Source organism: Ceratotherium simum, chromosome 5 (genome assembly GCF_057802395.1).
Source record: "Ceratotherium simum simum isolate JZ-2026a chromosome 5, ASM5780239v1, whole genome shotgun sequence".
Taxonomy (NCBI): domain Eukaryota; kingdom Metazoa; phylum Chordata; class Mammalia; order Perissodactyla; family Rhinocerotidae; genus Ceratotherium; species Ceratotherium simum.
In genome coordinates, this window is record NC_141904.1 from 57,324,193 (window position 1) to 57,346,813 (window position 22,621).

The 22,621-nt window shown below is 42.9% G+C and overlaps 1 protein-coding gene across 2 annotated transcripts in view; it reads right to left on the reverse strand.

Moving 5' to 3' along the window:
- Nucleotides 1-22,621, reverse strand: part of ARHGEF3 (Rho guanine nucleotide exchange factor 3) — a 296,369-nt gene that overhangs the window by 164,150 nt on the left and 109,598 nt on the right. The window contains exon 1 of one of the 2 annotated variants that reach the window (XM_004419840.3): nucleotides 3,691-3,795. The exons of the other annotated variant lie outside the window; for it this stretch is intronic. Within the exon in view, the coding sequence (XP_004419897.1) occupies nucleotides 3,691-3,741 (51 nt within the window). The 5' untranslated portion in view covers nucleotides 3,742-3,795. Of the gene's footprint in view, nucleotides 1-3,690; nucleotides 3,796-22,621 lie in introns of those variants that run through there. 2 annotated transcript variants of the gene reach the window in all.

Consider the following 22,621-nt stretch of genomic DNA (forward strand, 5'->3'; position numbering starts at 1 on the left):
AAGAGGACAGCAGGGGCTACAAAGACCCATATTTTAGCCATCTTGACACCTGGCACAGAGTCAGGCACAAAGCTGGTCCTCAGGCAGTGCCTGATGAATGAAAGGATGGGCTTACTGTTCATTCTAGTGGGAGAAGCATTGTCAAAATCACCGGCAGGCAGAAACCTGGGCTTCAGGTGCTCAGAGCCACTGGTTCTGCAGTCCCCAAAGTGTGAGAAGTGGACCTGGTGGTGACATAATATCATTTCAGACCATATGCAGCAGACCTGGGTGTATTTACTACAATGTATTTTAGAAAACACATTATAGTGTTTAGTGATTTCAGGACTATTACTGCTTTGGATGAGCCTAAGTTAAAAAAAACAAAAACAAAAAAAATTACACAATTTAAAGAAAAACAGTAAGTGAAAAATAATAGCACAAGTGATATGTGGATTTGAAAAAATGACTGAAGCTTAGGGAACATTGATCCATTTCAAGTCTCATTCTCCTACAAATCACAATCACAATCATAGCTAGCATTTTTGAGCGCTGACAAGATGTACTGTTTTAAGGGTTTCACAGATATTATTTTATAAATTCCTCATAGTGTCTGAGGCAGATACTATCATCATCTCCATTTTGCAGTGAAGTAACTGAAGCCCAAAGAGGTAAGGAACGTGCCCAAAGTCAAGTGGCAGTGTGGATTTGAACCCAGCTTGTCAACCTCCAGGATCCAGGTTCTTAACAGTGAGGTCTCTATTGGAGAACCTGGTACCCAGGGAAGTTTAGCACTACCCAAGGTTAACTGCAAAATCTGGAACTTGAACTCCAAACCCCTCACCCCCAGCCCAGTGCTCTCATCCCTGCCACTGTGGCAACACCTTGAGGGGTTGGCAGGGGCTGGGTAGGGTCTGCTAAAAGTAAGGAAGAGGGGTGGGGAACACCAAAGGAAGGCTTGTAAGAGAAGAGAAGGGAATATGAACAAGGCTGCCAAACAGAGGCAGGTGCTCAAGTGATGCGGAGAAGCTAGAATGTGGACAAAGTTATTCAGAAAAAGAGGGCTGACAGCAAGGGTTGGCACACAGGGGCTGCTTCCTGAGCTCTTCCTAAAAGACCTGCCCACCCTGGTCAGCATCGGGAACTGGTTTCCCTAAGTGACATCCACATAGTTTATATTTAGGTCCTAAAGTCACCCATTGTTTCTGTCCCGGTGGACACTCAGGGTCACCACCCTGACCTTGCCCTCTCCGAGACATACATCTGAGTGTTCAATCAAGAGAGGCCTTTTTAGGATCTAGTTTGAATCAACTTCCCCTTCCATGGCTCCCACTTGGCGTTCTGGGCAAGCTGTAAAAACATGGCTGGAATCAGGGCTTTAAAATGAAGTATTGACCTTCTGTGGAAGATGCCACTTCCTTTTCTCCAAGAAATCAAACCAGGGCCATGTTTATCTCAGGATATAAGATGTTTCACAGCCCTTTTGTTGCTAACCCCTGACATGCTAAGGATTCATTTCTCTGGTAGCCACCAACACATTCTGTGGTCAATAAGACCTCGGGCAGGGATCACGTTTGCTAAGTGCTGACTCTGTGCTAGGCGCTGTCATGAACCATTTATTAATTTCTCATGACAACCCTGTAAGGTAGGTACTATTTATTATCCCCATTTTCAGAGAAGACAGATTCAGAGAGGTTTGGTAACAAACCCATTGCATGGCTTAGTAAGAGGCACAGCTGGGGCTCACACCTGTATCTATGTGGTTCTAAAACCCAAGCCCTTACCCACTACACTCTACCACTTCTCCACAGATAGGAACTACCTTGGCCAAATCTCAGAAGACGGATTTATGAGATCTTTAAAGGGTTTCTCCCCTCCCTTCTTCTCCTTCCACATCCAGTTACCAATGACCCCTCCCACTCCCAGACCCAACTCCTCTAGAACCTTTCCCTGGAGACTCTGAGAGCCAAGAAATGAAAATTAATTTAAAAACATTTTCAAGAGCAGAATAAAGGTCAGCAGCTAGCCCACCAATTACATTTTGAGTTCTAGTTGATATCCTTGGGAAATGTGCGCTTAAAAGCACTCATTAAATCATTTGACTTTGAAAAAGGGAAGATATGAGAACAATTTTTGACTTTTTGTGCAAGATATTTGCATACCTTAGATTCATATCAGAGCTAAAATGAGTTTAGGGGCATCTCCATTTGACAGGTGGGGAAACTGAATCCAGAGAAGGCAGTGACCTATAATAGATGCTTCTTATATAGGTGCTAATTGGACCACAGCAAACATCCACCAGAATGGGCTCACTAGCCAAAGGACTGGAAAGCAAAATGTTACTGAAGATGTTGCGTGTGACAGGAGATGTGGGAAAGGCCCCATCATTAGAATAAACAGGTAGCACCTAATGGGCAAGAATGATATTTCTGGATTCATTCTGCCTGAGCTTGAAGCCTGATCCACTACTAATCAGCTAGGTGACCTTAGGCAAATTATTTATCTTTCCTAAACCTTGATTTTACCATCTGCAAAATGGGGATAATAATAGCCAATCCCTACAGTGTTCGAAGAATTTCACAAACTAATGCAAGTAAAGTGCTTAGTAACATAAGAAGTATCTAATAAATGTTAGCCATTACGGTATTTTTTTATTAATGTTGCATTAACTGTCACTTAGATGTAGTAAATCACTTTAAATGTTGTCAATTTTCATACCTTGAAAGCTCAAAAATTAACCTTGATCAGGTGAGCAAATAGCCAAGTGAGTGAGATGAGAAAAGGAGAAAGGGAAATCACTCAAATCACATGAAAAGATTAAAAATGTATATCTACGATGGTCATATACAAGAGTTGGAATTAGCATTACAAAAATCAGAAGCATAATTCTGATGAGACGAACAGAAAAAGCAATGGGCATTTCCTTTAGAAAATACTTTTGGCTTATCCAAAGCTTTAACACCTACCCCTAAACAAACAAACAATTAAAGAGACAGACAGAGTATCAGCCATTAGAAATATAACCCTTCCAGCCGCTCCTTCCAAAATAACCCAAATCAGGCACCAACACTCTTAATGAGAATGGCAGTGAGTCTGAGTCTCCCCTAATATTATCTGACTTCATCTTCCCAATGATGAACACATTCAAAACACCAGGAGCACTTTAAGCAAACCTACAAAAAAGCAGCTTCAAGCAGAATGAACTTCCAAAACTAAGTCCTGCTATCTTCCAACACAAAGAAGAAAAGATCTTGGAAATCCACTTTGTGATAAAAACAAAAAACAAGGCAGATGCGTCCTGTCTTTCTCTCTTTTCTTTCCCATTATCTGAAAACACTTCTCTTAATAAAAATTAAAATACTAGCGTCATAGAACAAAGAGTGAAAGACCCCCCTCTCTCTGCTCTCCTCCAATCACAGATGCTGAAGGACGCCCTGACAGCTAGGCACTCCACTTAACTCACCATCTCCACCAAGCACAACCGTTTATGGTCTTAAACACAACCACACAGCTCTTTTCTGATTCATACTAGAGTGAAGCAGAAGTCTGCCCCCATCACGCCAGGTGTTTTTAACAGCAGCTCCCTGCTCAGTTTCTTGGGAGACAAAAAGACAGCTGTGCCCTCCCACACCTCAGCTCCTGGCACCGCCCACGGGACTTGGGTGAAATTTGGGAGGCAGTCTATCCCTGGATCAGCTGCAGGGAGCTTACCTGAGCACGGACAAAGAAGCAACACCACACCATGGGGCGCTCCGACCTCATCCACCCGGAGTCCCCCGCCCTTAACTGCGGCGGAGCCCTGTGGATGGGATTCTCTGAGCAGAGCAGAGCATGGTTTCCCTGAAGGAACTCCTCCCCGTCACTTGGGCTGCATGACAGGAAGTGACAGGGGGCCATCAGTTACAAGTGTCAGAAGCTGAGAACCACACCAGCCAAGAGCTCCCACCTCCAGCAGTTTCCTCGCCTGCTGCCACTGCTTTTTCAGAGCACTCTGCCTTCTGGCATTCAAAGGCACACCAGAAATTCAGTTTCTGGCTAACAATCCCCAGCCTGTAAGAAATAAACAATGCTCACTGGGTCCCCACCTAAAGCCATGCTGGGCATTCTGGCAGCTCTAAAGGGTTTGCTGCTAGGACATCATGCCTCAAGTCTGAGCTTTGCAGACCCAAACATCAGGATGAAATGGATAGAGAAGGGATACTGGGAGGAGAACTTGGTGTGTTCAAAGAGGATTCAACAGTCCGCTTGAACTTCACCCAAGAGTCAGCGGTCCTGCCTGGGGTTCAGAGCCCACACTGAATCCCAATTTCATAGCAGCTCAATAAATGAAAGTGGTGGTAAACACCACACCCATCCGTTTCTTTTTTTCTTAGGCAAATCTTCTCTTCAGAGCCGCTTCAAAATAGCTACTTCTGGAAGCCTCCTTTTCAGTTTTTGACATGGCTAACAAAAAGCTTTACTGCTCTTCTCAGAGTTATTATGGGAATAACTCATGGTTGATATTTCTCATTTTATGAACTGAAGATCTCACCAGAATGAACACCTGGCCCCAGGCCCCTGCCTTTTACAAAACCCAGAGTTCTCGGGTGAGATAGATTATCTCACAGTAAACCACAAGGTTTCAGATGAAAACTATGCCCTGTTCAACCCCTCCCCACAAACAAATCAACACCCTCAACCTCCCTGCATAGTGGCAGTGGGTCTCAAACCTAAGAAGACATAACTCCAGTGTAGCTTTCAAGTACATATTTTTATTTTTTAGCTCTCTAATGGGGTAGTATCTGACTTACAAAAATCTTTCTAATGCAACTTTTAGCTGCAAAGGGTTAGCCCAGGGTTTCCTGAGGTCTTCTTACAAATACACAAATTTTTAAGAGCTTTTGCTTGTCTCAACCCTGAGTAGAGTGGGTGGCCCAGCAAAGAGAGAGGGAGGGTTCATTTGAACAACCAACTTCAATCTAAGATTCAACTTCAGAGCTCATAAGAAGCCAGGCTCTTCCCAATCTCAGGCCACTGGCCTGGCCCCTATCATAGGCCTCTGAAGAGTGCCTTCTGCCCTGCAGACATTACAGAAGGATGAACCATGCTCTAGTAGTACACAGATGACCCAGTGATGACCGGAGAATAAAATAAATGCTGCCAGGAATTTGCAAAAAAGTGTTGAGGGAGCCAAGAAACAACAGCTTGGCAAATGCATCTTTTTATGGGACCAAAGTCTGGGAAGGCTTCTCAGAGCGAGAGACTCATGGGCAGAATTCTGAGGGGTGTATTCTAGGCAGAAGAACTGGCAAGGGCACCAGCAGGGAGGTGCAAAACCACAGGGTGCTTTGGAAGAAAAGCAAATGCTTTGCAAGGTCAGGAGCACTGCTCTGGTGGGCTCGGGTCTTGCTTCAAGGAGCATGAAGGAGTCCCATCTGTTTGGAGACAGAGGAAGCGAAATCACTGTGAAAAGGCTCAGGCCTTTCAGGCAAGCATCTGGGTCACCTCGAGGCCCATATATGGTACCTACCAGATCTGGCACCCAGGAAACACTCAGTAATGTGTGTCAAATCAAACACTGGTGTCTACAAAAGGTGGGTTCCAGTCTGTCCTTAGGATCCTCTATTTCCCAAAGCCTGACTCCCCACAAAGCAAGCCTGGGGTAAGCAGTAGCTGTTGGGGGGCACAGGGAAGGAAGGCATTCCTAAAAAGGCCTGTTGCTCTAACTTCCTACATAGAAAGCATCCAGAATTTGTACAGACCTGTAAACAACCTGAGATTAGCCAGCTTTGGTGGCAACTCAGCTAATGAAGAATGTCAACCCCTTGAGGACCAACAGACGCTCCCATAAGCCCAGCCATTCCTCTCCTGGGATTTTCAAAAAAGCCACTTCACGGAGCCCCAGCAGCCAAGGCCAGGATCACCCCAGTGAGGATCCAAAGGAAATGTGACATGACCACAGCACACTAGAGTTCATTTCTTTTCTGGGGGAGGGAGGGCACCTTCACATGAACTAATCCTAGAATGATTAAGCCTAAGTTCCGGCCGCTGACTGTGAATGAGAAAGAAGAAGTGAAACCCGTGGGCTGCAGCGCTTGCGGAAGAGGTGAAACTTGAGTGGGCTCCAGGGCAGGTAGCAGTGGAGAAGGGAGGAAGGGAGGGAGAGCCAGCAGACGCCCTGGCAGGGGAAAATGGGCGCAGCCTGCAGAGAGGAAGGAAAGACTAGGGCATGGCCATTTCCTCTGATGCCCACGCTTTGACCAGAAGCAAGAACTCCAGTAGTGAAATCGGTCCACATAGGCCTCTCAGAGGAGAATTTCAACAACAGGCTCCTACCCTGCAGGGTTCAAGTCCCTTTTGAGCTTTATAATGGGAACTTATAAAGGAACAGGAATGTGGGTCTGCTCTGCGTGGCATCTAGGATACTACCAAATATTCAAACACGTTTTTCTACTGATTTTTAAATTTTAAAAGTAACATAGTGTCATTATAATACATTCAATCCATACGGAAGTATATAGTGTAAAACATGAGTGTTCCCAAAGGCCCTGCTTTTCTCCCCACCCCAAGCCCATTTGCCAAAGGCACCAATGTTACGCACCTCCCTGCTGTTGCCCTTGTCAGTTCTTCCACCTAGAACACCCCTCAGAATTATGCCCTTGAGTCTCTTGCTCTGAGAAGCCTTCCCAGACTTTGGCCCTATAAAAAACGCATTTGTTGTTTCTTGGCCCCCTCAACCCTTTTTGCAAATTCCTGGCAGCGTTTATTTTATTGTCTGGTCATCACTGGGTCATCTGTGTACTACCAGAGCCTGGTGCATCCTTCTGTAATGTCTGCAGGGCAGAAGGCACTCTTCAGAGGCCCTATGGGAGGGGGGTCACAAACCCAAATGCTTTCGGGCCCAGGGATAAGGTACGGGAAAGAAAAGGCTGGGTAGGCACTGGGGCACCACTGAGAGTGTTTGCCTTAGGTCAGTTCCAGCTTACTGGAGTCCCAAAGAGACTACTGACTCAGGATGACCAGTTTTTCAAGAGAAGCTGGAAATGCCAGTGTTTATATAAAATCTCCCAATTTTTAAAGACTGGCAACTAATTCTTCGTTTTTAAAAATGCTGTACAGTCCACACAAAACACAGTTGCTGGCTGGATTTGACCCAAGGGCCACCAGTTTGCAAACTCTGGCGGCGATCCTTCCAGACATTTCCTTCTAAACACACATAAGTTGATGGGTGTAACATTTTTTATTTTATTTTTTCAAAAATGGAATAACATTATTCTACCACTTGCTTTTTTCACTTAACATCCAGAGCATCTTTCCACATTATACACATTTTAGACCCATACCGCAGAGCACCCAAGGTGGAAGCACCTTAATTCCTTTGCCCCGGCCTGTGAACATTCAGCAGACACGAAAGACGCACTTGCAATGTCGCCTTTCAGTTGCTCACTCCTCTTACCTCTGCCAACACTGAGAACATAACTCATGACGAAAGTGCACCTGTGCACAGATATTAAAACATCCTAAAGCCACAATTACTGAAACCATAAACAGTGACTGCGGGTTTTTGATGTTTTAATATGAGAACTTACCATGTATTTTTTCATTTAATCTTCACAACTGACCCAAGGTAGGCCTTACTACTACCTCTATTGTACAGATTTTTTAAAACTGAGACTCAAACAGGTGGCATGAGCCTGCCCAAGGCACAGGGTCTAGAGGTGGCAGGGTTGGGAGTGGAGCCCGGAACTGTAGCTTGGGGTGGGAGTGGGGGGGCTGACTTCAGAACTCCTGCTACATGCACATGGCCCCTGGGACAGACAGTCAGACACCTGCCCCAGGATATGCAAGAATTTGATATGCGGCAAATGTTGGACCGCAAACCACTGGAGGAGAGAAGGATCACTAACAAGCGGGACAATTCATTTCTTGGAAAGAAAAGCCTCATTTTAAAGCTCTAATTCACACTCCTCCAAAATAAATTCTACGTAGAGTGAAATGTGAAAAAGAAAAAAGAAAACTATAGTTCTAAGGATATACTATTTTTCTTTAACTGTGTGGAGCTGAATGATTATATATTTATACATGGGAAATTACCTACGAGGCACCTATAATGCAAAAACTGGCCCCTGTTCTCCCACACTTGGTTAAATAACCACACTAGTTACAATCCCTTGTTGGACTCTAAAGAGACTAGTGCCAAAATGGGGACCTAACTAAGATACCACCACACGCTTCCCTTGTCACTGGAACTCAAAGCTATGTGTTTCATGTGTTGTTATTCTACATAACTGAGGGCATTTTCTGTCGAGAAGTTTCAAGTAGTTTTCTCACTAGAGATATTATAAGAAACATATTCAACAGGGTTGTGAGAATTTCATTTACATAAAACAAAATGATGAGATTTCAGTAGAATGACTTCTTCATTACAAGTTGGTGACTAATGGTGATTCTTTCCATTTGAATTTTATTCTGGTTCCTCAATCTCTTTCCTATTTGTACCCAAGAAGGCAGAGATTTCACAAAAGCTCAGAGTTGAATGGAAATTTCAGAGTCTTTGACCATATTCCATTTGATGCCTTATGTTTTTGAATAATTCCACAAACTGAACTGGAAAATAGAATCTCATTAAAATGGAATAGTAGCAATGACCAAATTAAAATAATATATTGCACATCGATTTAGCCAAGATTCTAACATCAGAAAAGCATTATTTCACGGATCTTAGGTTTCTGAGGCTATTGTCAAATTGATGTAGGACTAAGAAAAAACAAAAATGTATGCCGTGGGTGAGAGGTGAGGTACAGTCATACTCTTTGGTGTTACCAGATTGGCAGGAAGGCATAATGCACAGCAAGTCAGTGAGAAATGAAAAGAACTTCAAAGTATTTAAAGCCTGGGAGTTTACTTGCGGTCACACACTTATATCGAATGTCTCCTCCTCGGTGTTAGAAGTGTGGTTAATCCAAGCAAAAGTTGAACAACTACTGTGCCCTCCCTCTCCATAAACCATGGACAAACGGGGGGGTCCAGACCCCGTCGGGGGCAGGGGCGTTTGAACACAAGGTGGTTTAATTCAAGAGACTTCAACCATTTGAAAATGTTGATGTTCTTCTAGAGCCCTGCTTAATATCCCAGCTCAACACGATTACAAAATGCAGAGAAGAATGTGGGAGCAGACCTGGCTGCCCAAGGTCAAGAATGAATAAATAGAAAAGTCTTCGTCTACGGTTTCAACACGAGAACTAAAAATAAATGAGGTTTGAACGTGGAAGTCTCAACAGATTGCTAATCGCGGCTAATCTTGAATGCTTATCTTGCCGGTTTTGTTACGAGCAATAGCTTGAGCACTATATTTTTTCTCTTTAAACAAATCTGAACTTTTATAATCAAATTCCTCACATTATTTTGGCAACCGATACATAGACAGCTATTTTAAAAAGTGAACAAAGAAAAGGAAAGCCGTCTTCTGATGTGCGCTGTGAAGCAGCCACCAGCCTGGTGTCTGGGGTTCCACCTCCTTTGTGACCACAAGCAGGAGCAGCCTGGAGAATTTCCGCATGGAGCAGACTGGGATGCCTGCAAATAAGCTCATTCAATTTATTTCTTAGAAACATGAACACCCTGAGCACAGCTTTTTCAAAGGACTGTCAAGTCCCCTTCATTATACTATCAATTAAAAGTGAAACTCCAGTGGGTTGCTGACCTCTGCCCTATTCTTAGGAAAAAGAAACGTTTAAAAACTGATTAGCTGATATCTATCAGCCAAAGAGCTTCCTTACTTGGAAATGAGACTTACTCTTTGGCATTACAGTACTGTCAAAATTGATTAGAAATGGAAAATCTGAATATGAGGGGGATGGTATTCCTAACACTTAAATGAATACTCAGGACAATTTTAAAAGGTAATTTGCTTGTGTCAAAAATAACTCTTGACAAACTGAATTTCTGAGTTAAAAATATATAACAAAAGCAGAAATCATTTTTATTAAAAAGTTTCTCATCATTATTTTGTCTCCAGATATCTCCTTAGGGATAATTTCTGGGAACAACTGGCTGGCTGGAATAATGAACAGTAAATTAATATGGAAGCTCTGTGATTTTTGGCTCTGCCATTTACAAGTTGAATGACCCGGTAAGTCGCTTCTTAACTTCCTTGACCCTTAGTTTCCTCATCTGTAAAACAGGAATAATGATTCCATTATCCCTCACGGGGTTATAGAAGGACCACAGGAATCTAATTGATATACGTGTTTAAAAGCAGAACAAAAGATGATGGGTACATTGGAGGACATTATACTATTTTTTCTATTTTTGTATAAGTTTAAAATTTTCTATAATTAAATATTTTTAAAAAGACAAAAGCACTGTAATAATTTATTTTTTTCAAGCCAAAAAGGAAGTTTTTTTGGTGTAATGATGGACATTGGTTCAAATTTTCCTCTTAGCAAGTTGCAAAGTTGGTACCAAATCCAAAATAGTTTGATTTTTACCCTGATTTGAATAAGAACTGTCAACTGGGCATCTAATAAGGAAAAAGCAATGGCAATTTGCACTTCCCCATTTCCCCTCTTACTTCCAATAGGGGGAAAAAATGAGAAGGTGGTTAAAACTTAAGTTCTCTTTAATTTCTAAATGTTATAACGCTGACTTCCTTGAAATCCCTGTGTCCGTCTAAAAAGTTCAAGACTTCTATGAAAATACCCCAAGAAAATGCCAAGAGATTGAAAAGTGTGCATGCACCCGTGACTCAGAGCATTCATTCTGCCTATACAACAGTGAAAGTGTTTTTCTGTTTTATTTTGTTTGGTATACATCCATGTGTACTTGAAGAAAAAATATTGTCACTTTCTTCCTTACATTGGAATCAGAAAGGAATCACCAAAACACTGGAAACCAGCAAACCAAGCAAGGGATACTCAGAAAAGGCTTCCAGCTCCCACCCAAGGGAAGCTGACTCTGGTTGGAAGCTCAGCGCCTCCTCCCAGTTAGGGCTGTGCCCTAAAGCCTGTCCCTTTAAGTCAGACTTCCTGGTAAGGCTCAGAGATTTCCGCATGCAGCTTCCTGGAGACGGTATAAGATAAACAATAAACTCTGCAGCAAAATCATGGACAATAAGCCCCACGTGGCCATAACCAGAAGCAATTATAAGCACTGACAATGGCTAGGGCATTTCCAACAGGAATGCAAATCTGTGATAAACATGGGAGAAGCATGCTACCCCACACACCTGCACAAACTAAACTAATTTAAAAAATGGTTCCTAGCCTCTCATCAGATTGAGAAATAGCTACTTCCAAATTTGGCACTATTTTTTTAAATCATTGTCTAAGAGGAAAACAGTGAGGACTTTCTTAAAGCACCACCACCTATTAATTAGATGAACACTGCTGAGGCCAAGCCAAGTGTCTCCAGGAGTCACTTACTCCATGTGTGTCCGTGAGGAACACATTGGTGGTGCAAATCATGGTATCTACACCAGCTCAGAAGTGGCAGCAATGGTATCCTTGTAGGAAGCGTTTAGTAGTGTAATTTGGGGTTGTTCCTGGTTCCTTGATCCTTCCAAAATTCTCTGAGCTTCCTATATCCTTTAATAAATTCATTTTCTGCTTAAATCAATCAGAACTGGGTTTTATTGCTAGTAGTTACTTCATGCACACAGAACACAGGATGGGTTAAAGCTCAAGTAACCAGAAACCAATCCCACAGAATGATTTTGAGTATAAGGACTGAATGGCTTCTTTCACACTTCAAATTCAACCCAAACACTGTCTCTTGGCCTACAAGGCCCTGTGTCAATTGGCCCTTCTCACCGTCCTGGACCTCATCTCATTCTATTCTCCTTCCTCTTCCCAAGCTCTGGTCACACTTTCTGTTCCTCATCAGGTTTTTTCCTGCCTTAGGGTCTTTGCACTTGCTCTCCAGAAAACTCCTTCCTCCAACTCTTCACATTGCAGCAGCGTCCTTCTCACAGTTCGATCTCAGCTTAGAGGAGGCCTTCCCTGACCAGGCTCTCTAAAGGACCACATACCACATCCACCATCTTATCCTCTATCATGACACCCTGTTGATTTCCTTTCCAGCACACATCCTGTGATTAACTTATTTTGTTACTAATAACAATAACAACCACCACTGATTGGAGGCTTGCTATGTGCCAGATGCTAGGCTAAGTTCATTTAATTCTATGACTACCCTATGAGAGAGATACTTTTATTATCCTTAGTTTATAGAAGAGGAAACAGGCTCAGAGGAGTTAAGGAAGTTGTCCGAGCTTGGCCGTGAAGGAATAGGGATTTGAACCTAGGCTTACTGCATGGGCTCATTACTACAGTGCTCGTTCAGGCAGCGGTCTGACAGTGACTGAATGAGCCTCGACCATGGTGTAGGCTCTGTGGCCACAGGACAGGCCCAGCTCTCATACAGCCTACAGCCTGGTGCTCCAGATCTCCCACCTGGTACTCTATCTGCTATCCACAAACCTTCCTCAGGGAAGGCACGCAGCCGGGCATGTGGAAAGACGAGGAGGGCACCCTGCACTCAACAGAGAAGTACCCAGCTCTCTGCTCAAAGTGTTGGGCATACAAAAATACCACCGAGGAGCTCGCAGGTCAGAGGGGACGCGGACCTGCAAACAATGCTTGCTGCTCAACCTGCCATGTTCCGCAGCCTTGGAGCACTGGACCACAGAGGAAGCAGCCAGGAACAATTCTCAGGTCTCCCCAGCAAAAGTGCCATTCGAACAGGTTGTTGGGGATCTGTAGGAGATGCCAGGCTGAGGGGAGGGAGGCCAGGGGGCAAAGGAGAGAAGTGGAGCACAGCGTGGCTCATTCAGGAAGCAGGGAGCTATTCAAAGGGCCTGTGGGAGGGACGAGGAGCCAAGCTAGGAATTCCAACTCTATCCTGTAGAAAATGGGGAACCAGAGCGAGCTTTTAGGCAAGAACAGATGCATGACGAGATATAAATTCTTTTTGTCAAGAACAGTGGCCACGGCTGTATAATACTGGTGAGACGGTTTGGTATCCTATTTCCTACATATTTTAAAGTACACACACATAAATATACCAGGTAAAAGCCAGAAATTGTAACAACAACAAAAACATTCCATTTCTATGGTTCCCAACTCCCTCTCCTTGCTGAATGAGGAGTGAGATAAATTTGCCCTCCAAACAGGAGTTAAGCACAGCCATTCCCTCCTGGAATGTGAAACTACACAGAGCTCTCACATCGGTAATTTATGGATAAAAGAAGGAATTCCCCCGCTACTTGACTTTACAGCTCCCATCACCTCTGCCCAGATTCCCCCAAAGTGATAACAAGAACCTCACCTCTGGGTTGTGTCATCGTTAAAATGAAAGGCTGATTTTTATTTTTATAAGAATGTACGAGGTTGAGGCCCCACGGACCTCCTGTGTTGAATGAGCACCTGGGGGCTGCAAAACCACGCTCTGAGGCTAGGTGAGACCAGCACACAGCAACAGGCCCTAGGAATTGGCATGCTAAGTTGGCAGCCAAGGAGATCTGCTAAGATCTTGCCAAGGTGGCAAGGGCATAGCATCTGGAAAGTAGATTGGAAATCAATAAAGGCAGTTTAGCACAAGGGTTAGGAACAGAAATTCTGAGCCAAACAACCTGGATTCAAATTCTAGTGCTATGCTCACTGTGTGACCTCTGGCAATTTACTTGACTTCTTTGTGCCTCAGTTTTGTCATCTGTTAAATGGGGATAATAAGAGCACCCACCACACAAGGTCATTGTAAGTATCAAATAAGTCACTTAGAACAGTGCGTGGCACATGACGAGTAACAAAAGCAGCTTCCTAGAGACTGTATAAGATAAACAATTAACTTTGCAGCAAAATCATGGAAAATAAGCTCCTACGTGGGACAACAAAAAGCAATTATAACTGCTGACAATGGCAAGGACATTTCCAATAGGAATGCAAATCCATACAAATAGCTGTTGCTGCTATCATTATTGAATATAATATTTATTATGATTATAAGATGATGAAAAATGATAATAATGAAAAATGATACCATATTTTAAAATTATATAACATATTATGTCTAACATTACATAATATAGTAATATAATGACATTATTATGATCTGCTTTAACTCAATTTAAGAAAGAATTTGTCAACAAAAATGAGGGGTCTAAGGTGGGGAGCCCCGGAGCAGGGGCCTGGGCAGTGCTTATGCAGTGATTTCTGACCACCTTCAGGTAGAGTGACAGTGACACTAATGTGGACTCTAGAGTCAATTTGCTGGGCCGGAGTCCAGGCTCTACCACCTATGAGCCACAAGCTTGGGAAAGTCACGTAGCCCTTAAAACCTTGATTTCCTCATCTCCGCAAAGGGGATACCAATAGTACCCCCTTCACAGTTTGTGTCAAGCACTGGTGCTCAATTGTACACGCATTTTTCACATATAATCTTCCCAGCAATGCTGTGAATTACATACAGTTATGATGTCCATCTTACAAATGAGAAAACCTGCAGCTCAGAGACGTTAATCAAATCACCAAATGGCTAGACTGACATGCAGGAAGTCTAACCTGAGCCAGCACTCTGAGTCAGCCCTAAATTCTGCAGACCTGTGAAGCATAAGGATGCATCACAGCCCCTCTGCAGTACAAGAGGAGAACTAATATGTGCATGGGAATTAGCCTTTAAAAGGGTGTGTGTTTTCGTATTGCCCTGCCCTTATGGCACCTGCTAGGCAGGGCAACTCCCCCTTGTTGAGCACCTACAATGCGCCAGGCTCCATGCTGAGTGTCCCATCACATCATCACCATCTCATCACCATGGCAATCCTTGGAGATAAAGACTGGAGGACATTGAGTCTCAGAGAGGTTGAGTTTCTGGCCCATGGATACAGAGCTTGTCAGTAGCAGCACCTGGACACGTTTGGGCCTGTCCTACTCCCACTTATGCCTGGAGATGCACTCTGAAAACGCCCCTTAATGTCCCTCAAGCTCCCCTCTCCCCCTCATTACCTCCCACTGAAAGCACAAAGCTGCTTATTCTGCACCAGGATAATGACCACGGGGGTTAAGGAGGGTGGTGGTGCAAACTATAATTACTGCAGACGACAATTTGCATTCCAAATCTAAAATGTGCTCAGGGCCCCCCTTGAGCCCCGTAATCAGCTTAGCCTCTGCCCAAATCTCTCTTGAAATGAAGACATACTCGACCAACGGAGCCACAGTGGGGTTTGGAAAATACGCCTCTGCCCCCGGTGAACTGTCACCTGAGGAAAAACCATGCCGAGAAATGGTCAGGGCTGTGCGGGATTTAAACCCCAGAGAGGTCAAATTCCTCTGTCTCAGAACAAAGGAAACAGCAGCCAGGACAGTGGACGGGCAAGGCAAGACCGGTAAATAACCAAAGGCAGGAAATGCATTACATAACACACAGGCCTCAGTGCAAGGTGGAATGGACACCCTTCCCTCCTTTATCACAAGTTGCTGTTTTGCCTACAAGTCGCGTGTCAGGAGTGGTGGCCTTGCTGCCCAGGACAACACAGGACACCCACGTGATCAGCGAAAGGCTTACTATATCACATTGTGAGAAAAAAAAAAATACATCCTCTGCCTTAGAGAAAGAGGTCCAGGAGGACCTTTCCATGGACAAAGAATGCTATGATTTGGGTGCTTCCCAGTGGGAAGGAGGGTGTAGTAAGGGGGGGGGATGTAGGATACCAGAATTTTCAACCCCGCCTGTGGCTTCTTTCACTATATCTGAATCACAGAGGGATTTGTACTAATAACATTGGTTCCAAGCGGCTAGACTCCTGGGTGCTGGTAACTGAAATTCACCACAGCCCCACTTTTGTTTACTAGAGAAAGAGGACAAACCACATGTCAATTTCCATCACCCCAACCCTGACCGAAGACTTTCATATGAAACCCCTACTGAGTTGACGGCATCTGCAAGCTGAATCTAGACTGTCCTAAAAATCAGAGTATTTCACAGACTTTATTGTGCCCACAAATCACCTGGGGATCTTGATAAAATGCAGATTCTGATTCAGGTCGGGTGGGGCCTGAAACTGTGCGTTTCTAACAAGTTCCTAGGTGCTATTGCCGCTACTGCTCCATGAACCACACTTTGGGAACCTTTGCTAAGAGACACACTAATGGCTGAAGTAGGCTGAAAAAAAAAAAGTATTTCGTATGTTTCTACAGTCATGATAAAGTGGTGACTTCACTCTAAGAGCAAAGAAGTAAACTCAAGCACTACACATCTTCAAAGTTCTTGTTTCCAGACTGTTGCCAAAACCTCAGCACTTGCAAGTTATCTCATTGGTGGTTAACAGGATGACGGTTCTTGAAGGAAAACCTTGTTTAGATGCTTAACTAAGGAAAATCCAGCAGATCTTCTCTTGTTCGAAGTTTCTGGAATAGCCCTGGATCCTCTGAGGTTCAAAAGACTTGAAGCATCAAAGTACAACGTAGCCGAGTATCTTGCCTTTGCCAACGTTCTCATTCACTGATGCTTCTCTCCTGTTCAGCAGGGGGCCAGCCCACTGCAAGCACAGCCATGCTCTAGAGGCAGAGTAACCTGCTAACCCAGCCCTCCAGCTGTGGCTGTGGCCTCTTGGGGACTTGCAATGCCTCATCAGTCACTGGTTGCACCTTCCCAACCAGACAGGCACCTTAATAAAATCACTCAACTAATCCAATGCATTTTTTTAAACCTAGCTAGAGCTGGCTGCCCTGTCCCGTTATGTAAACAGTACACAATGAATTGCTGATAGCATCTCCTCATCATTGCCAACATAAACCCTGCTGGGCCAGCAGAAATGAGCCCACATGACTGTAAGCAACAATGATTGCATGAGTTTGTTTAAATAAACACAACTAACAACAGGTGAATATGTTTTTATCTCCTCCTGTTGCTAAACCAGAAACCTCTGAGATTGAGTTCTTCTAGAAGCAAAACCAGTGTCAAGTGTAAGGAACAGAAGACAGCTAATGGAAGAATCACCCAGAAAGCCAACTTTGTGTTTCTTTCAGAAACACACATGTAGACACAGATTTTTAGAATAAGTAACTAGAACTACTAAAATCAAATTATTTGAGATACTTGCATTGCCTGTTTCCTGCCTCACAGCAAGGATTTTCTTTCCTATTCTTGTCCACTGCACTTTTTGATATTTGCCCTTTGAGTTGGGTAGTGGAAAGATTTCTTGGTTTATTAAAGAAGTTTGATACCACTAAATAGCACAAAACTACACATAAGAGATATAATAGGCAACAGCAGTCTTTAAACAAAAAGCCTAACATAGAAAAAAAATGCAAGCGGACAAGTGAAGGGAAATGGGCATTTATTAAAGTACAGCGATGATGTTCAAATAGTAGGTATGCTCAGTGGAGGGGATTTGTTGTCAGAATGACTAACGTAACAAGATGAAGAAGTCGCTTCCTGAGCAACGGGTGTCAGGAGAAAAAGAAGAGCAAATCGAGGACAAGTATTTTAGTGGCACATATGCAGGGCCTCTTAGTCATTCTGGATAATGAGATAGTTTAAAAAGATGGAAAAAAAGACATGACATCAAGACTATAAGAATAGGCAGCAGGAGGCTTTATTATGTTTCAAGAACAGCAAATCTTGTCCATCTGTACCAATTCTGTAGACTTCAAAAGACTATTCCAGCCTAAAACTCAAGTTTTTCCTTCCTGAGTTTTAGAATTCGGTGATAAACTTATTGATGCCTGGCAAAGATTTCGCCCCAAGAAAAACACGTTTGATTTTAATTACACAAGTTCCACGATGGGAAACACATTGTGGGGCACAGGTTATTTTTAAAAAGCCAAGTATCTTTCTGACCCCAAAATTCCTTAGCCAAGTTTGCAATCTGCAGTCTTCTGAGTTTCAATAATAAATTAAACCGAAGAGGAGGAATACACAGGCTGCCATACTACGTATTTTTCTCTAATTTTCCCAAAGTGATATTCCAAAGTATTGTCCCAAGCTATCATCCAGAATCCATAAAAATAATGTGCCCCAATTCAGTAAGATGCAATTGAGTTACCCATTAATTCTTTGGAATATTAACTCTTTTTGAGATGATTGTTTTAGAACCATGATTTCTCTCCTGGCTGAGTACACAGTATTCATTCTTATTGAGGTGCTTTCCTCCACTCTCAAACATACAAGTAAGATTTATGGACTTTTTGGTTGTTGTTGTTGGAAAAAGAAGAAAAAATTCCTTCAAGGTCACCTTTACCAAGTTCTCACATTTGAAACTCCTCCACAAACAGATGCCATATTCTTAAATTCCATCTTAAGTAACCATGGGATTTAGGCCAATTCATTGAATTTCTGACTTAGATTTATTCCTGTTGCCTGTTAGGGATGACTTTTATTCTTAAACCTTAAAATCTGAAACTCTACTTTAAAATTATAGTTCAAATATTTGGCTTCTCACCTCAGTTTTTCTTTCCTTTGATTACAAAAATTATGTGTGCACCCTGTAGAAACTTGGGAAAATCAAAACAAAACAAAGAAAAAATGTTGCTTACAACCTCACTTACTGAGAGGAAACCATCATTAACATTTTGGCATATTTTCTTTCAGTCCTTTCAAACGAATTTTTTTCATAGCAGAATCATTACTGTATATACAATTTTGTTTCCTGTTTTTAAAAAGATAACAATAAACATTTTCCCTAAATTAATACTCTTCTTCAACATTCCCTTACGGCTGCGTAATATGCACTCATATGGATAAAATATAATTTACACACATAATTGGACATTTAGACTTTTTCCATTTTTTCTATCGTTATAAGGACCGCTGCACTAAACATTTTTGTGCATAAATCTTAATCCACATCTTTGGTGACTTCCATAGGATAGATTTCTAGAAGTGGAATTATTGGATCAACAGCTATAAATATGTTTACAGTTCTCAACACACATAGCTTTCCAGAAAGATGATCAAGTAACAATGCCACTCAACGTCTGTGAGAGCATCCATCCTACTGCACCCTCACCATTTAAAGTTATCACTTTAAAAACTGCTGATTAATTCTGTAGGTGAAAAACAACACTTTAAAAATTTCCAATCCTTAGACTGACCTGCTGAGGTCAACGATTTCAAATGTTCCCTCAGTATCAAAATAATCTTTTATCCTTCAAAACACGATGTTAATTTTTCTCACATATAAAAATGCAATCAAAACCACAAACATGAGAAGAATGTAGTCATTTGTCGGATGTTTTCATTGGGCAACTAAGGTGCTTTTAGTGAAGAAGCCAAGAACAGCCAGTTCGATGTACCAGCCTGTGACAGTACGGAGAGACGCCCAGTACAGAGAGATGCAAGCAAAATAAATTCAGAACTGACTCCATGGCCAAACTTCACAAGATACGTAAGATCTGAATTAACATAAGTCAACACCTATCCGAAGGAATACATCAGAATATTCAAGAATATGTCCAGACTACATTTAAAATTCATTCAACAGCTTTTTACACAAGATATTGTCTTTCCTCCCTCTAAATTGGTGCATATTCCCATATACATCAGGTATGTCTTTTTTATTTAATGGCACGTACGTGCAAAGAGCAAATGGTCCAGACTCAGTCTCCCAGAACCCAGGGCCTGAACTGATCACTCTGTAACATGGAAAAATACTAGATAAGTGGCAAGTTTTTCTACTATACTGGAAATGTTTTGGTGAGAAAGAGAATGTTTCCCTACATTCCCTTTCCAGAAATTTGTCCCACTTTCCCCAATGTTACCCACAGCCCCTGCTGAGTGAGTATAAGGTAATAGCAGTAGTAGCAGGGGAAAATAAGTATTTATTGAGCACTTACTATGTCATAGACCCAGTGCTAAAGACTTGATCTGAAATATTTAATTTAATCCTCATAAGAACCCTATGAGCTAGATACATTTGTCAAATGAGAAATCTGAGTCTCAGTGAGGTTAGTTACTTGCCCAAGCTGGCGAATGGCAGATCCATTTGACCGTGACTCTCTGGCCACAGGTGACAGGACCGAGGCGGAGGGGAGCCCTTCTGAGAGCTGGCCAGCACCTGCCCACCACTGGTGAGGCCCAGCACAAGAAATGTTCGGTTTTCTTAGGGATTTGGGGATGGGGCAACTAAGACTATCCTGTGAGCTGCGGGAGAGAGAGCTGCTAAAAGATCATGTCAGGTTGGGTCAGAGCTGGCGTCATGACAGCCCAGCAATGCCACATGCAGGAAGACACTGGGAGCGAGACCTACGCATCAGAAGGTGAAAGCAGAGAAAGAGGGAATGAAACCGACCCACAGAGAGAAATCCTGGGTCCCCGCAACTGTATATTCTCTCATTAAACAGCCCTTTTCTTGAGGTCATGGAGCCAGCACCTGTTTTTTGCCATGAGTTCTGTCTAAAATATCCACCCAGGAATCTACAGGGGAGTTGCTCATCACTCAGAGACTGGGCTCTCATCAGCATCTACCCTGCATAGCAAGTTAGCACCATTAACAACCAACAACCCACCACTGTGTGCCTCTTAATGGAATGCAAGTAGCTAGCATCCCTTAGGGTGTTTTCCTGCCCCAAAGTGTTAAACCTGAAACAAATCAAGTCTTTAGACTTACCAGTTTATAAGAAATATAAAGGACAGAGGAACAAGTTAAATAACATCATAGGGAAGCTATTGGAAAAGTTCAAATGCAAGACACATTCCACAAGCAATGGTCTGGTCTTTTCAAAAAGTCAATGTCAATGAAAAGGAAAAAAAGGAGGGATGAGGGGAGTAGTCAAGAATACAAAAGACTAGGGGGCTGGCCTGGCGGTGTAGTGGGTAAGTTCGCATGCTCCACTTCGGCGGCCTGGGGCACATGGGTTCAGATCCTGGGCACGGACCTACACACTACTCATCAAGCCATGCTGTGGCAGTGTCCCATATACAAAGTAGAAGAAGACTGGCACAGATGTTAGCTCAGGGACAATCTTCCTCACCAAAAACTAAAAAAGAAAAAGAATAAAAAAGACTCAAGGGGCTGGCCCGGTGGCGCAAGCGGTTGGGTGCGCGCGCTCTGCTGCGGCGGCCTGGGGTTCGCTGGTTCGGATCCCGGGCGCGCACCGACGCACTGCTTGTCAGGCCATGCTGTGGCGGCGACCCATATAAAGTGGAGGAGGATGGGCATGGATGTTAGCCCAGGGCCGTCTTCCTCGGCAAAAAAAGAGGAGGATTGGCGGATGTTAGCACAGGGCTGATCTCCTCACAAAAAAAAAAAAAAAAAGACTCAAAAACATAACAACAAAACGAAATTGTAGTCTTCAATTGATAAAAACAAACCAAAAAAATCCAACTAGATGCAATACATGGCCCTTGAATGGTTTCGGGGGACACTAACTATAAAAGACAATTGGGGAAATATGAATATAGACTGAATGTTAGGAAATGTTGGGGAATTACTGGTAACTTTCTGAGGTTTGATAACGAAATGGTAATATAGGAAAACTTCCTTATTCTTAGGACATATATATTGAGTATTTAGGAGTGAAGGGTCATGGTATCTGTAATTGTGTTACTCTGAAATGGTTTAGTAAAATAAAGACAAACAGCTCAAGATAAAGAGGTAAAGTAAAATGTTAGCAATTGTTGATTCTAGATTATGGGTATTTGTTGCACTTATATTTCAACTTCCCATATGTTTGAAATTTTTCATCATAAAAAGTCAAAAACAATAGCCCACATAGTAAAAATAATAATCATGGAAATGCCTTAGGAAGATACCAGGTGAAGCCTGACATCCCCTCTCTCAATAAACCACACTCAACAGTCCCTACTCCACTGCTGGAACACATATTATACATCCGTCTTCAGTTCAGCCCCAGATGAAGCTGTTGCTTGCTTTTAGGCAGCATCCTGCACAAACAGCCCACGTCACGGTCTACAATCACCACCCCTCACATTGGGATGGACAGAGGGAACAGCAGGCTCACCATCCCATCTCACACTGAGTCATAAGTTCTCTCCCCACCCCCTTTTCAATGAGGTTTAATTGAACCTGAATAAATTAAATGCATATCTGATACAACTACATTGCACCTTCCACAAATCAGAGCTTTGATTTTAAACAAATCCACACCTCTCCAAAAAAAGGAATGAGCCTCATTCCCCCTTTTTTCTAAAGGGGATGTTAGGTCAAATCAGCCCTGAGAACACACAAACACATCGTGCATTAGCAGCATTCTGCACGGAACGTTTCCTCCTCCCTGAACATGTGTTAACCAGGTCAGGGCACTGGTGGTCCACGTTGCTGCTACAGCATCTAATCCAGCCGGTTTTATTACCAGTGCCACGTGGAAGTCATACACAAAAAGGCGGGCCCAGGAGTTGTGTTCATTGAGATTTCCAGAGTTGTATGGCAGAAGGAGAGAGACTGGGTAGGAGAGACAGCAAATGTGGAAGGCCTGAAAATCAAGTAAGAGAAAAATTTTCATCATCAGGCTTATATAGGGCAGCCTATTTAAAAATGGGCCCTATGCAATCTAGTTGCAATGAGCATTTACTTTTAGAGAATATTTATTTTAATTACTGAAGATGAATAAGTTTGTAAGACATCTTCAGTAATAGAAATATTTTAAGTTATGTTAAGTATAAATAAGAAGTTAGTAAGTAGAACATGTGTGTGCTAAACATAGATGAG